This window comes from Colias croceus, chromosome 13, assembly GCF_905220415.1.
Source record: "Colias croceus chromosome 13, ilColCroc2.1".
Taxonomy (NCBI): domain Eukaryota; kingdom Metazoa; phylum Arthropoda; class Insecta; order Lepidoptera; family Pieridae; genus Colias; species Colias croceus.
Window position 1 is genome coordinate 8,972,332 of NC_059549.1, and position 17,021 is coordinate 8,989,352.

At 33.4% G+C, this 17,021-nt stretch overlaps 1 protein-coding gene across 1 annotated transcript in view; it reads left to right on the plus strand.

Moving 5' to 3' along the window:
* The window catches only part of LOC123696973, a 36,396-nt gene extending 20,026 nt beyond the window's left edge, over positions 1 to 16,370 (plus strand). Inside the window, exons 4-9 of the mRNA XM_045643372.1 lie at positions 5,085 to 5,290; positions 8,176 to 8,316; positions 9,454 to 9,656; positions 11,358 to 11,542; positions 14,968 to 15,091; positions 15,844 to 16,370. Coding sequence (XP_045499328.1) covers positions 5,085 to 5,290; positions 8,176 to 8,316; positions 9,454 to 9,656; positions 11,358 to 11,542; positions 14,968 to 15,091; positions 15,844 to 15,948 — 964 coding nt within the window. The 3' untranslated portion in view covers positions 15,949 to 16,370. The remainder of the gene's footprint in view (positions 1 to 5,084; positions 5,291 to 8,175; positions 8,317 to 9,453; positions 9,657 to 11,357; positions 11,543 to 14,967; positions 15,092 to 15,843) is intronic.
* The last annotated feature ends 651 nt before the right edge of the window (positions 16,371 to 17,021 follow it).

The following is a 17,021-nucleotide window of genomic DNA, read 5'->3' on the forward strand; positions in this document are numbered from 1 at the left end:
CGAACACAGTGTTGCCATTAGCGGTTCCCAAGTTCCACACCTATAACTTAGGTATCGTACTTCGCTAAGAGCGAGTTAAAGATTAGTATGGAACTCAATTAAACCAACAAAGTTCGCGGGCTCGCGATCCGTGTAATTAAATTTCTGCTACCTAAGTGCTGCGTGATACGAATCGCAATGGGTACCACAGTAAACAGATACGAACAGTAGGTTAACTCTTTACAAAACGTTCGAAACGGCTTACTCACGCAGGCATACGCATCAAGGAGTTTTCAGTAATCAGTAAAGAAGATGTAAAAGTTTAAGTTTATTGTAATCGTACACTTTACTCGTATATAATACGAAATTTAATAATAATAATAATAAGGGCGTAGGGATGTGACGACCCCATCGCCCACGGTTGAAATATCTATGGTCTACGTGACAATAGATATTTCACCCGTGCAGTCAGTCAACCCGCAGGACACCTTGTGGCGGGGTGTCGGGGAGTAGCGACCCCGCGGGAACCGAGCGCTCCCGGGGGAGGCCCCTGTCTTCATCTCCGGCTTGCCTTCACCGGCCGGTCGGAGTGAAGCCTGACGAGGACAGGACCCCCACCTCTGGCTTGCCTTAACCGGCCGGCCAGAGTGGAGTCGCGAGAGCTTTTAGCTCGAAGGGTGGATGCGAAGCGTAAGTGGCGAGTGGGCACGTGATGCTGGACCCTCAGGGAGCGCGTGATCGGAGTTTAAAGTCCAGGGACGCCTCTCCACCCTTAGCTGCTCACAATATGTTGCCCCCTTGTCGCACTACTGCAGCGACTTGTTTCGGGGGCCCATACAGTGAGAGGGCGAGTCACCACCTGCCAACATATTTTTACTTTCTTTTAGTAGAAAGGCAGGTGCCATAGTTTCCCATAGTCCCCAGTACCAGTCCATTTAGCATCCCAATCCATAGCCCAATTATTAAATTTCCATACCCTGCAATAGTCCCACATCGGCCGCGGACTGCCTAGGGCTGTATCTCTATAGTGCAGTCATGGGCAGGCTGCGGCTGGTGTCCCACAACACATTAAAATTCTCGAAAGGGCCTCTGCGTGTTGGATCCGTGTCCCCACGTAAGCCTTCCAAAGATCCGGGTACCGTCCTTCTGGTGGTACCCGAGTATTATGGAAATGAGAAACATAATAATAATAATCATTTATTTGCAGACACATGAAGTCCATAGTGAATAAATTTAGGTACATATGAATCAAAAATTATCATCTAACAAACATGCATATTAATAACAATGTCAAAAATTATAATACAAAAATTAAAATATAATATACTTCATTTCTAGTTAATTAATCATTGATAAATCATGTCCAAAAACATTAAATTTAGATACATATTATAAATCGAAAAAATTACTATTTTAAAATCAATAAATTAAAATATAATAAACATTTATTTCTAATTAATTAAATAACAGTTAATAAAAATCATTTCAGTCAGACAGCCGCAGAACAAAGCACGCATTAATAACTACCTATCTAGAGCCGACCTGTGTGTGCAGTCTCACCCATCGACCAAGCATCGGGCAGTCCCACCGGTCACTAAGTGCCCTCAACATGCCGTGGGTGCTGGTATCTATTCTGTGCCGGAGAGAAGCGCATCGTTTGCGAATTATGGCATAAAAATCGTCCACTCTAGCATCGGCAAACATACCAGAAGCGCTACAATAACGCGGCAGCCCAACAAGCATCCTGAAGGCATTGTTATATTGCACACGCAGGGCGCTGTATGCCTTCTGTGTATACTTGACCCAAAGGCTGCAGGTGTAAAAAGTCTGACAGTAGGCTCGAAAAAGCGTCATTTTGACGTCGTAAGAACACCGTGCAAACCTACGGGCCAACATATTACTTCGAATAATGAAACCATTCCAATGAAACCATTGAATTAATGAAACCAGAGAGTAGATAAAGGCAAAAATTCACACAGGTGCATTCGCCCGTCATTTAAACATACGCTCCTAAGCGAACAGACGTTTAGGAGTCGATGCAATTTGATAGATACTTTTATGTGAGTGAGCTATACGAACGTTTTCTAGAGAGTTTCGCTACTGTCAGTACCTGTTAACAGTGTAGGTACTCAGATATCTCCAAATATATATTCGTCTTGAACTTTTTGGTTCGCTTGAATAAGTTCTAATGCGTACAAGCCATTGTAAAAGTTGTATTGCTGTTGGTGTTATTGCTTTTATGCGCTCGCTACGGGCTCGTACAAGATAAAATAAAAGTTTATGCTTGAAACAGAATTCTATCTTATCAACGTAGAGTGGAGACCAAACAGTACTTGTGGAACGCCGTTTCTCGTTATCTAAGAAGCGAACAATATTGATAAAGGAAAATTTAAAATAGTAAATGCACTCATTTTTATGTTATGCTTTTGATCACCGTAACATTATTCCTAGAATTAACGCCTATCACCAAATATTGTGTAAATATTTTGTTTTACTATTAGTTAAATTCGTGTGTAAAGTATTTATTTAATGACGTAACTAATAGGTACGTTAGGTTTATTTCATAGGTAAATTATAAAATATAAACACGAAGGTTCCAGAATTCTCATTGCTTTCAATCTTTTCGCATGCAAATTATAGCAATGCAAAGAGCAGGAGCTAAGCTTTGACTTATGTCAGATACAACGTGCCTTGCGTGTAATCTCTCAAATGAAGTCCCGTATTCGCTCGTGTAAATAGCACACATTCGTATATCTTAGTATTTCTTTTTTTGTTTCTACTTGTGTAGAAATGACATTATTTTTGCTAAAATTTTACAAAGAAAAGAAAGTATAGTTAGTGGACACAGGCTTGTTATAATGGTTTAAAAAATGATTATTGAAAACTAATGAGCATATTAAGTTGAAGTTGTATGAGCATATGAAGGTTTTTTATATCATTTTAGTTGTCACTAAGACTGTTTCAGTTTAAACGCTTTTATTTCTATTCGTATTTCTTTCAAAAGAATGTTCTAGAAATTACGACGGCGTAACTTCATTTCAACTTCATTTTACTTTTAAATTAATATTATTTCGATAATAATATATTGTACGCATGTTTTATAGCTTCATCAGTGTAGATAAATAGTGAGGATACCTACCTATTTCAGTCGATTATATTCTGATTATTACCATAAAACAACAAATATTCATTGTACTAAATACAAATAATCCAAATAAAAAATGCATAAAAGACTTAGAGGTAATTTGTATTTATTATCTTACCGTTTCTACTTTACATTCAACAAATTGTGCTAATTATTCTATAATTCGCAATGAAAAATGATCATGAATACTCTCGCGTTATTTCTGTAGCGTGGTAATTTCTGTATAGACATAAGTTATAACTTTAACTTGAGTGTTTGAGTAATGCATTAGCGATGATACCGTATAACTTGATGTTGTTGGAAAGTTATGAGTTATATTACTGTTTTAATCCAATTACTGTATCCAATTTATAGTTTAATATATCGTTTTATTTGGTAATTTATCTAGATCTGATATATCTATGTCATCCGTCAATAAGCCTTATGTAGTGGGTAGCTACACACAAGTAAGCAAATGTTAGAACAAGTTATTTTGGGTAATTAAATTAATAAATCATCTCACTTCGACTACCCGCCTACCTTTTAAACCTCTATTTATATTCAACACGAATTTAATTTAAGATTAGTTCTAAGAAACCTAGATTGAATTATTTCTACGCAGATTATTTGATTAAGAGATAAATATTAAGTCTGGATTTCGCGAATTAAAATGTCAACAGACTATGCAAATTGTGTGTCATTTGTTTGACCTGCTAGCAACCCTAGAAAACTGGGTTAGGGAATCGATTGTGGCAAAGAAAGAAAAAGGTTCCCTCACCGTTGGCGGTTTAATTCCCGCCTCGAAGGTAATCCTTTAAGATGAAACTTTGTAAAATAACTTTTCTATGAAACTAGCTAGAACTACGAAATCGTGTTGAATAAATACGACTCTACATTTTTTAATGCGTCATTATTCTACCTTATTTGATGTCTAATAACTTTTATATTTGTGTAGTTTTCTTATTGATAGTTTCCTATAATTTCCATACAAAATAAAATTTGTCCCCGTCTATTTAAGATATTTAAAAAAAATATACTAAGGGCTGAGTTTTCAATCCTTGGTTAAATCTTATCCGTCGAATATAGTATTACATGTGGTATTACACAATTTGTACACAATAATATACAGACGTCACCTGTCAAAAAGTGGTCAAGTAGCACATTTTTTAAATGGTTGATTAATACGATATTCGATGAATAAGTTTTAACAAGTTTGAAAAATCTGCCCTAAGTCATTTATCATAACTACAAACCTACTGAAGCAATTTTGTAACAAAAGACAATCGAAATAAAATCTAAAAGTTTGAATATTCATCACTCGATCACAGTCGGCCAGATAGATTGTGTTAGTTTGGTACTTAAATAAACTTTTTTGAAATCCATTAAACTCATAAATATGGAAGAGCTCCGAAATCTAAAGCACATTTTTAAAATTACAATGGAGTGTGAAATTACATAGCTTTATTTATTTCACCTGGGACCGGTGTAATTGCTCGCTGGAATAGTTCGGCTCACTTCAAATAGCAAAGTTTTAATAGATATTCCGCTTTTACGTACACGGCTATAGAATAGAATGAGGCAAGATTTATACCTACCATTAACCTGCTTCATAATGTATACCGGGATTCTATCAAAAGTTTAGACTATTAAACGATAAATTGACGAACGGTATATTACTTGATTGATAGTTCATCGTACCTATACCTAAATATTTTTTTGGGTATTGTCTTTAAAATATTGCCACTACTTTTATTACCTATTCCTGTTACATTAAAGCACATAATTATTCATGAAATGAGACACATTTTAGTTTTATGTGATTGCATTTATTATCTACTTACAAAAAAGAATGCTTTACAAACTGACAATCTTGTATCATTTAATCTTACTCTATATTCATCATTTATGTACAAAAACGACATCAATTACCAATCCACAATGTTTACTACCAAGCGACGTACAGACCCCTCATTCCTTACAGACAAGTGAACCTCAAGATCAGCTCTCAACTACTAAATTGCTTCAACTGGAGCATGTCACCACAGAGTGAGATGGTGGTCTTCGCGCGGGTCAGCGAACCCGCTGTAGACCTGGAGACTACGCCACCTGATGGTCCGTGGTTAGAAGCCACCTCGGCAGCTGTACCGTGGAGCCTGGGTGTAGATATAGGCATTTGGAATGCTGTAGGTGAGTTCTTGTATAGTTTGAAGTTGTAGTTCGTCTGTAGAAGCAATTGAATTAATAATATTGATGTTGATTGTATTATGAATAGATTGGTTGTACTTATACATATTATATGCTTATTTATTTATTTATTTGTTTGAAAACTTCACAGCTTACAGTTTGACTAAATCTACTTATATCTATGATACAATACGCCCTATAGGGTATATAATATTATGATAATACTTTGTTAGATAATTTTATTTGGAATTTTAACCAAAATTTTGTTGCACATTGACAAAATAAATTATGGTTCGGTATCTCTGGTGAGCAACGTCATAAAGCATTTGAAATGAGTTAATATTATTTAATCTAATATTATTATGAACGTGCGATGACTAAATAGTACAGAAAAGTACATGTACAATAGTACCAAAATTACAGAAACATAATATACTCTACATAACACGTTATTGATAATAGAGTTGGCAACTGATTATAGTTTTCAGATAAATCTAATAGCAAAACATAAATTTAAAAGAATTTAAAAAAACTCATAAATAAGGAAATTAAACGGTACAGATTGCACTACTACGAAATTATGGCAACGACGTCCAAAGTGATTATAAAAGTACAAACTTATCTAACACAGATTGAGAATACATAATGTAAAACAGCTCAAAACGTCAAAGCCACATCACGACCACGAACTCGAAATAACTTTTAAACTCCTGCTTCGAAAACTTAATACTGAATCGCAACTAAGATGAATCTCATAAGAATGCGGCTTCCAACTTTATAACGGATATTTATATTTTTGCCTTGAAATAACTTCGCAACCACAGGGGAATATCGATGTAATAATGCGAAATTAACTACATTTAGTTGGTTTGTGTATGATTGTATAGAAATATTTAAGAAACAATTATGTGAGTATCGACATTCTTTAATACGAAGATGCTGACGAATTTAAGGTTCTATGTAAAATAAAAACCGATTAATAAACGAATTGTCCGGAAATAGGTTTTGTTTTGATCTAAAAGTACAAAAAAATATACGTATATCATTACGGACTGATTTTCAATCCTTGATTAAAACTTATTCATTGAATAACGTTATATACCTGCTACCATTTCAAAAATATATTCTATATAATAATTGTCCGTATATTTGACAGTTTACAGGTGACATTTTAAAATGTTCGTGTATTGGACGGATTAATTTTAACCAAGGATTGAAAAATCGGCGCTAAGTCAAAGTAGAAAGCTATCTGTTTTTTATCTCGTTTCATTGCATTATTATCACGTTATTTTCACAACGATCTCAGCGAAGCTTTATTTGATTTAAACTTCATCGTTATAAATCGTCTCAGTTCATTTAGCATTCAAACGAAATTGAAACTATAAATAGCGTTATATCCTCGCTCTACACTAACACAATAACCATAAAGAAACGTTCATTTATCAATACTTGTATATCTATAAGTAAATAAACCTCGCCACTGTAATTTTCAATTCAGGGAGATTTCATTTAAAATATGGAAAGCTGTTCTGGAATCTATAAATAACTTAGTGTGAAGACTGAAACGATTTTCGTTGTTGAATATAGATATATCTTATTATAGTGAGGTAAATATTACTTATCGTAATATTTAACTTCTTCTTTTTCAACTACTTAGGTTTCACATCATGCTCAAATTTCATGAGAATTATGGTAATTTTACCCACTTTAGCTTTATAATCGAATATTTACCAATAATTCGGGTTCTCTAATACTTATTATGTATTTATTTTAATATTTCTGACGAATTTCATTCTTTCAGAATGGAGTAATGTCATATCAAAATCCAACAGAATAAGTCTTGTAAGTCGTTTAATAGGGATTTCCGTGGGATTTCCAATTGCAATCATTTGTATAGATTGTCAGGATAACTTCGATAAATGTTTAATTACATGCGGATAAAGACAGTTTTGTACGTAGTATTTTACATAAAATTATTTTACATAAACCCCGCCTCAGGCAGCTACAAAGCTTCGTCAAAACGCTCCACTCCCATAGTTTAAACATGAAAGGGAAACAAATTAGCGGAAGGATTTGCGTTATAATTGTATCCATTTTGGATTTGTTTCATTTAGAAATCATAAAGTGAATTATAGTTTACAACAACGTACACTTTACACTAAACGACTTCAACGTTAATAAAACAACTTATTTTTTACTATCAAAATTGTTAGCCATTTTGGATTAGTCTGTCAGTTAAAATTATAGCAGTGAGTCTGGCAAATTCGCTGTCAGTTTGAGGAGGCCGTGCTGCTGTCAAACTACACCTTTGTTACTTATATGAAATAAAGTCTATTAAGTTTGTAACTGTAAACTTTATGTATTGTCCTTGGTACTGTCTCATAAATGCTCATAAGGGGAATATTTTATATAGATAAAAATCTTTAAAAAAATTAAAGAACCATTTTATGGATATTTTAAATTTTATTTTAATATTGGATCTTTACCTGTACTGAAATGAATATGAATTACTTTCATATTTTGATCGTTAATGTAATCTCGTAGAATTTACGCACAGCTATCTTCTACATCTAATTTGAGTTCAATGAAATAAGAATCGAATGTTATTAGATGCCTTCTTGGAATAACGGTACATACATCACATGATGAAATAACCATTACACTTCTTTATTAATATTAAACTTGTTTGGATTTAGATATATTATATTAATTAAAAGTAAATACTAGCGTACTAAGTATTTAGTAATAATAACTTTAAATAAGCTCGTTACATTGTATGCTAAATTAATTTTCAAATTAAATAACTTTGCATACAATCACTCTAAATTTCTATGAAATAGTAATTAATTATGATTATTACTTTTTTATAATTATATAAATGTTTAAAGGTTGGGCCGGGTGGGGAGAGTGGGGCCCTTGTAGTAAAACGTGCGGGGGAGGGAGACAGACGCGTCGGAGATACTGCTCTAAACCCACGTGTGAGGGGTACGGGGAGCAGTGGACATCGTGTAACTCCTTCGATTGTGAAGGTGAGTAAAAAGAGTGATATTATGAGAACAAAAAATAAAAGAGTAAGTACAGTTTTTATGAACAGTTTCTAGAAGGTTTGGAACTATAGAAGCCTGCGTGGCGATTCTCAGTGCATTAGTTAGATTTCGTGTTGCTAGATGTAGAAATAATTTACTTATAGCAACATATGTAAGCAATGTATTATGAAATTATGAATTAAGAAAATAAATCAATACAAATAAGTTCATTGTTTGTTTTCTCTTTAATATGACTGCAGTCTTCAACATGAATATAACGTAAATATCTGAAAAGAAAAATAGATGTCCAGAAGTTTTATCGCCCAGTGAACCGTAAAAATTAAACAAGAATATATCAGCTGTAACACTCGCATACACACTTTGACAGGGAAGCAGACAAAAAGTTTTATATGGGCCATCGAGATCAGACGACCTGTATTCATAAGAGGCGTCGATGTTTCAGAATATTGGTTTGTCGAATAAACTTATTTTTAGAAATTTTCTTTGAATTCAATTAAGTAAGTACTCGACTTTGCACAGGTTTCTAAAAATAGCTTACCTATTATAAAATTTAACAACTGATAAATCCAATTAACTTTGTATAAATCTGCAGATAAGATACGTTTTGATGTTGTATTGCAAAGTTAAAACACAATCCAACGTATTTTTTATATATTGACAATATTAGTTATTTTGCTATTTTAATAATATCAGGAAAAACAGTGATAGTACAGCTGATACTTGATATCAAATTAATTGTTTCTTCAAAATAACATAATCTATTGTAAAAACATAGCATTATGTACCAACACATATATTTGATCAGGTAAAATAAACCCGCTCGCGCCAAGCGCGCGGCGTAACTTCCACCCCGCTCAAGCGCGCTGGAGCCGCGTGTCAGACCATCCTCACGCATTCACGCTGCGCCCGTTTCTTACCTACTCTCTCTCTCTCTTGTGGTTATACTATATTATATTCATCCACCCCGCCCGCACGCGTTCACTTTGCGAACGCGTTCTAGCTACTGCTATTTTTTGCTATTAAAAAAAAAAAACAATAATTACTGCTGTGTCCGCAGTCACCTTATTTTTTGTGCATTATAATATAAAGTTGGAAAGGTATATTCATTTATGGTCATAGGTACAATAAACCCGCTTGCGCCAAGCGCACGGCGTAACTTTCACCCCGCTCAAGCGCGCTGGGGCCGCGTGTCAGACCGCCCTCACGCGTTCACGCTACGCCCAAACTCCTACATTTGGATAGCTTCCTCCGAGCTTTTCGCTGCGGGGAAGGCGTTCCCGAGGGAGTTCAGTTTGTTCCTGTCCTTGAGGTTGCGGCCTGAGGTAAGTGTTGCTCGTAAGGTTAATAAAGTGGTTATGAAATTGTGTTTTGTTTTTTTTTTTCCAGTGCTATTGGGTTTTATATTAGTTATTACGAATATAGTGCGTTCTTATTATGCGACAAATATAATAGGTAAAACAATACAAAGATTTTGAATTTGATTGAGATTACAAAACTCGATTGATAACACAGAAGACGCTATATTTTATTCACAAGGTAAATTTAGCTTAGTGCTAGCTTTCTATGCTCATGTATAGTAGAGCAGCATGTAGAGACAACTAAATTATAGAGGAAAAAACTCTTAAATTTTAACGTAATTAATAATTAAAAATCCGAAGGGTTATACTTCAAGTTCAAAGGAATATTACGAAAGGTTATTTATAGATTAATTATTAAAACCTGTGTTTCATACAAAGCGTTAAGAAATTATCTTCCAACAAATAAATTACTATTAAGTAAAACCTTCAGGAAATTTCTGAATATTTGCATAATTTTATTAATTTCAAAGCTTTTTTCTTATTCAAGTTCAAATAAATTAATTATTTATAGTTGTTTTTTTTTCATATTAAATTTTATCAGAATTTCAATTGCCTTATTAAGATTTCAGCGAAGAAAGTTAATTTTGTTTTTAAAATTCCAATTTTGTTTTTAATATCAGGTACCAAATAAAAATAAAAGCTTATTAACATTGGCACCAAGTTTGTTATGCCACTGAACTTTTGTCTTTGTCTAAAAATTAACTACTAAAGTGGTACAAAGTTTGGTATAAAATATGTATATTGAAGAGGTATTTATTGACTTGAGATCATCAGATATAGACAGAATGCTCAATATTGTTAGGGGCAGCTTAATTTGTACTAAAGCAAATTTTATAGAAGGCACATTCTTATTTCTGTAAACAAATTAAATTAAATTTAAACATGGGGTGTAATAAACGTTCAATAAATAATAAATAACGTAAGACAGGCCTAATGGCCTTGGCTAAAAAAAAGGAAGGAGCTACGAGTTATAGTTTCTGTCATAACTCGCGGGTCCAACCTTTTTTGGAGTTAATGGAACTTGGTAGGTATTTTGCTAAACCATTTTACGCTTGGCGATATAATGTGAAAAAAATATATACAAAATACATTTAATTCCAAAGCACACAGTAAAAAAAATACAATATTAAAGCTTAAAACTAAACACAAAAATAATTAAATTACTTAGGTAGGTTGCAGTATACTACAGCCGTAGCATTAGGTAAAAAATGACCATCGCTCTATGTAAGAAACGCAACGAGCCGCTATATAAGAACGAGTACATTACCTTACTAGAGCGGTGGGTACGAGCTGGAGCGCGGCTCGTGCCGAAGGCCCTCGCGCTCTATATATACCTAGTCGTGTCATTGTACGACTTCAGCTTGCACCATATCTGTTGTTATACATGTGTAACGTACTATATAAGCACACGAGTACGTTACTCACTAGAGCGGGGGCTACGGGCAAGGCACGCTGTTCTCGCTGCGCTCGCGGCGGCGCTCAGGCTCGTTCTTGTCGCTCGAGCTATCGGGCGGCGGGCCCTAGCGCTCTATATACCTTGCCGTGCCCTTGTAGAAGCTTTAGCTAGCAGCCTAGCACCATATCTATCGTTACACATAATATTATGTAACGTATTGTATACGCACATACTCATATGCTTATAACGTACTCACGTTGCCCCACTAGAGCGGGGGGTACGGGCAAGGCACGCTGTTCTCGCTACGCTCGCGGCGGCGCTCGGGCTCGTTCCTGTCGCTCGAGTTGGCGGGGCGCGGCGCGGCGCGGCTCGTGCACGCGGGCGGCGGGTCCTCGCGCTCTATATATCTTGCCGTGCCCTTGTACGACTTCAGGTGGCACCATATTGCTATCAGGTAAGTGATTGAGGCAAGTTTGGTGTTGTGTCTTGTATGTGTGAATTTATAATCAAAGGATGTTATAGCCGTATGTTTCTTCCAATATTTTTGCTTTATAAAATAATTATATGCATGGAAATATTACTTATGATATTCTCTTTATACCAATAAACAAATTTTAATAAAGTGTCTATTTGTTTCCATTGAAAATATTATGCAACATGAAATAAATAAATAAATAAATAAATAAATAAATCGTTTATTTGCAAGTAAACATGGTATACATAGGTGTTAAGAATAAGATACATTATTTCAGCATGTTTAGCCGTTATTCAACGGCATGCAAATACATTTTTCATGAGATATAGGTACATTTTCATATTATGTCTTCTTAATTTTATTTTATTAAAATCAATTCATTTGTTATTGCGTTAGGAATTCAACTAGACTATAATTTTACAAACAATCGATATTCTAATTAAATTCCATTCCGCAATTTCTAGTGCACAATTTATCGCAAAATAGCTAATATTAATTTCCACGTAATATGAGCACTTTACGATACAATGTTTACGTTTAAAATGTTCCAACTTGTATATAAAATACCTCATCTCGATCGAGGGAATATAACCACTTCAGGTGTTTGCTTTAAACTTTTGGAAGTAAACAATTTGTTATTGAACTCTCTCACAAGCATCTTTGTAGTTAAGATAACATTTCTGAACTTCTATAAACTTTACAATAACTGACAGACTAGTCAATCTGTAGTCTGATATACTGCTAAAAATATAAATCTTAATTAAATATTTTGACTGGCTTTGCTTAGCTTAGTAGGTTATTATATAATTATTATTTTTAAGTTTTTGAACTAACAAATAGTAGATACAATAAAACATATAATATAGACTCTACATACATATTATATATTTTAAGTAGGTATGCCATTAGTGATATAATATAGAATTGTATTTTTATGCATGCATATGCTGATGTACCACTGATACCTATTTTCCTCCTTGTTTTTATTCTATGCGTATCATTGAATACAGTAAAATTTATTTTTGAACTCTTCTATTTCTTTAGCGTTATTCGCGTAAGTATCTACTGAGTAAACTAAAGAATTTCTAATTTACTTTTGTAACCATCTTTATTCTTTTGGTTTAATTAAAATATAACTAATGGATACAGCCTCAATTAGTATTTGAATAGGATCGGATTAAAAATATTTCAATCAAACCTTTGATCTCGTAAACGAGGTCGAACTCTTGATGAAAAGATAAATATTAAATTTGTTTCTGTTCGACCGTCAGTGGTCTTAAATTCCTCTAAAGTTATACTAAAAATCATTGATCATATTCGATAGTAAACATTAACGCAAAACAGTTTAGAAACATTTTCAAAGCGAACCGAATGAAAAATGTATATTTGCAATCGAGCAGATATCGCATTCTGAAGTGAAACTCGAAGCCCCAGGGAAATTTTATTCTGCCCATGATGTGGGTTTCAACCCAACTTTTGCAAGTTAAAAATAGTTAGGAAATGTGCTTCGCGAAAAATTGTTGCGTTATTTTGTTTGCTCAACGGGTTTAAGTGTTGCAATGAAATCATTTCACGAGGTCAAAGACTGTTGAAATTGTAATTTGCGTATCTGAGAGATACTTTAGTGCCTCTTAATCCAAGTATTAAATATTTTTAAATTATTAAATTACGAAAGAGATAACATTTTTGATCTTCTCGTTAAATTATTAAATATTAAACCAACGAAATGTATCAAGTATTTGATTAAAAACGAGCTTTTTTAATACGTTTATAAATCTTCTTTCATTTTTGTTATTTAGATTTGTGCAAATATTTTTTTTATATCATATCTCATTTGCTGTTACTAAATAATTATTGATATAGTCATGTCGCCTCTTTCATTTTACTCTAAGACGATTTCTCAAGAGAGTAATATATTGAACTGAATTATGAATCCCAAGATATTAGATACAAATCTTAGGATACAAGTAGAGTCCGCTTGAAACCTGTAGTTTGATACGACTTTATAGTAATCACAAACACGTTGAGTATCGCTTGCATTTCATGTTCACGAAGTGAGGAGGTATACAGTGCAAAACATATTTTTATAGCTAGCCATGAATATTTTAATGCTGAACTGTGCCATAATATATACTAATATTATAAAGCTGTAGAGTTTGTTTGTTTGTTTCAACGCGCTAATCTCAGGAACTACTGGTCCGATTTGAAAAATTATTTTGGTGTTAGATAGCCCAATTAATAAAATAACTAATTAATAAGTGAGTCCATAGTCTCATCTTGTTGAAAAAATATAAATTATATTTTAATCTAGGTAGGTAAGTACGTCCTTTTGCGACCACCGTTTGCCTCCGTGACGTTTTTACTCTTTTACTGTTATGTTCCTCGCAAAATAGCTGTACCTTTGCGCCAATTTTTCCCCTTTCGTGTAATGAGGTCATATATATTTCCCACCTCTATAATATGTAGCTTAACTACATACGCAATAACTCATGTCAAGCAATTGTAAGCGCAGAAAGGTGGCGTACCCTGGAGTACAATATTTAGCAGTGAATAATGAGGGACATGATAAAAGAAGTAAATGCAATTCACGACAAAGGACGTGAATTGTGTTCGCTTTAAAAGCATTGTGTGGGACACTTAAATCACCTCACATTATACAAAACGCCCGAGCCGTGTTAAGGTTAAATGGCTTTCTTTGAGCTTGCAAACTAATTTATCTTACTATACCGTCTACTGATACACTATGACCATTAGGGGAGAAATTGATACCTATTATGATACTGGTATAGCAAGGCTTACCGAACAATAGAGCTGTACAATTAATGTTGGATTAGTTTACTCATTTTCTAGGCATGCTGAATAATTGGCCCGCAAATTGTATTTGAAATTAGTTTTCGATGTATTTCGTTAGCATATCAATGTCAATGTTTTATGTTTATGCTTTCGCAGAAATGTATGTCGCAAACAGACGCGACCCGGTTTAGTTGAAGCTTTTTTGCGTAGTGCTTCTATTATTTTTAACGTAAGCATATTTATGGATTAAAATATGAATAAAGGTGAAATAAATAATCAAATGAACATACTTCATTGAAAAATGCATGGCTGGAGCTTCTATAGTAATTTGCATGAACTTTTCAACTTTTTTATTTATCTAGAGCACAATATAGAGATTGTTGTTGACTTATGAATGTGAATTTAATTTTATGACACACTGAAGCTAGTATTAAGTGGTTGTTATAAACGTTTAGTTAGAGTTAATTTATTTAAAGTAATAAAAACAATCAATATTACAAGATATAGAGAGAGATATCTACTTGTTTTTTTTTTTTCACTAAACATTCACCCAAACTACCATTAAAATAAATATAAGCTTACCTTTTAAACGTATAAGTTTTATTTTGTAGCGTACACGACGACAACACGGTAAGAATATACGTAGACTGTCGATGGCTGCGGACGGACGTCCTCGAAAAGGACGCATTGGACACCCCTAGGGATGCAGATCTAATTATCGGCTATCTCTTCTCGGTATGTGCCTTTATTATTATCAAGGGTCATAATTTATGAAGACCTGCGTTGATTTTTTTTTAATCAGTGTTGTGTAGGGAGGATCGTTGCTCATATTTTGTAGTGTTGTAAATTTATGGTTTAATTATTATATTTTGTGACTGCATTCAGTACATTTTATATTCAATATAATTCAATACTAAAACCTGCAGTGATTTTGAAAAAAGCGAAGCTAGTACATAGGGATTAATATTTTATTTTTAAGAATAAAGAGATATCTTGTCCATTCAGTTTCCTGGAAAGTACCTATAAGGAAATCCAAATAATTTCACTCTCCAAATTGGCAAAGTTGCTACATTTTATTAATCTCCCATTTCGCTAAAAGCCCTGTAAGCAGAAACGTAAGAAAATTTACAATAAATCTTGTTTACGACGCGATTTGATGAAAATAAAAACCGGAAAATTAATTTCCCCGGATGACATAATTTTCCTGAATAGTATAATGTATCTTTTTTTCATTATGCTCACTTTTCGTAATGAAACCGTTAATCATTTTTATTGTCAAGTTATTTTCGTGCCTTATCGTAATTGTGTTTTGTTTTTGTTAACTCGATGAACTTTATTATGAATTTTTATTTCAATTCAGTTCAAATTTATTATGTTATATTATATAGACAGTAGTTTACTATATATATTGTAGTTTTAAATTTTACCAAATACCAAACACACAGATAAAATTGGCAGTAAGCAAACTAATACGGTTATACATACAGGGTGATTTGGAGCAATTAGTGCTGGTGCCAAAAGCGGGCCAGGCTCATAAGCAGTGTTCCAGCCAAGCCAGCGATATGCCTCCATATGTTACACTAAACACGTAACTGAGATACTTTTATATACATTGTGATAACGAATACTCAAACAATTTTAATGTACATGATTGGGGTTAGCAATAGTTTGATGTGTGAGATTGAAAGATATTATTATTCGACTTTAAACAACATAGTCGATGACTATTCACTATTGGCTTATGTTTTGCCATTTCAACAAAGTGTATTTTTTATTAATTGTCGTTAAATAGCGTAAAATCCACATTAAAACTGAATTATTGATGGACCGAATTCACATATGTAAATAAATAACACAGCAACACTTTTATAATTGAAAACGTACTTCATAATATTTTAGCATTCGAATTAATACGTAATATATCTCTAATGCTAACACGTTCACCAAAATACTTGTTTACTTACTTTTTATCTACCATTAGGGTGCTTTTTCACAATTAATGTGCGAGGATGTGTATTGTGTATTGTGTAGTGTTTGTAAATAACCAATAATATAGCTTCAAACGCTAAACTCTTCAAACTTCAAACTGAATGAAGCGATATGATTGGTTCTTTACAAACACATTCCTCGCTACACATCCCCGCACTTTATTGGTGAAAAAGCACCCTTATTCTACACAAATATCCTTACAGCTGAATGTAAAAATAATTGTTTGAGTATTCGAGCGGTCGATAAAACATACATGTGACAATTAAATGTAAAACTGACTGAAGTAGAAACATTCACTGTGAATTTAACGTTTGAAAATACATTTGCGACGACAAAGAGACATTTTACCCCTTTGAGATTGTTCCACAAATAGTATTTTTTTATATAAGGTACCTATCTCTATTTAAAATTACTTTTCATGATACATGACCTAAATCACATTTTACATTATATGGATAAAATGGTTTTAAATGTATTCGAGAATTGCGCATTTCGTAATATTTTTACAGTTTTTTATTTTAAAATGTTCATGGTGAGTTTTTTTACTTATTCCGTTACATATACACGTTTGATAACAATAGATTTTAAGTGCGTTTTGTTGTTAGTTATTATTGAGTTGACGTATGTAATTATTTATTGTCATTATAGGTAAATAACTGTTGTATTATATGATTAT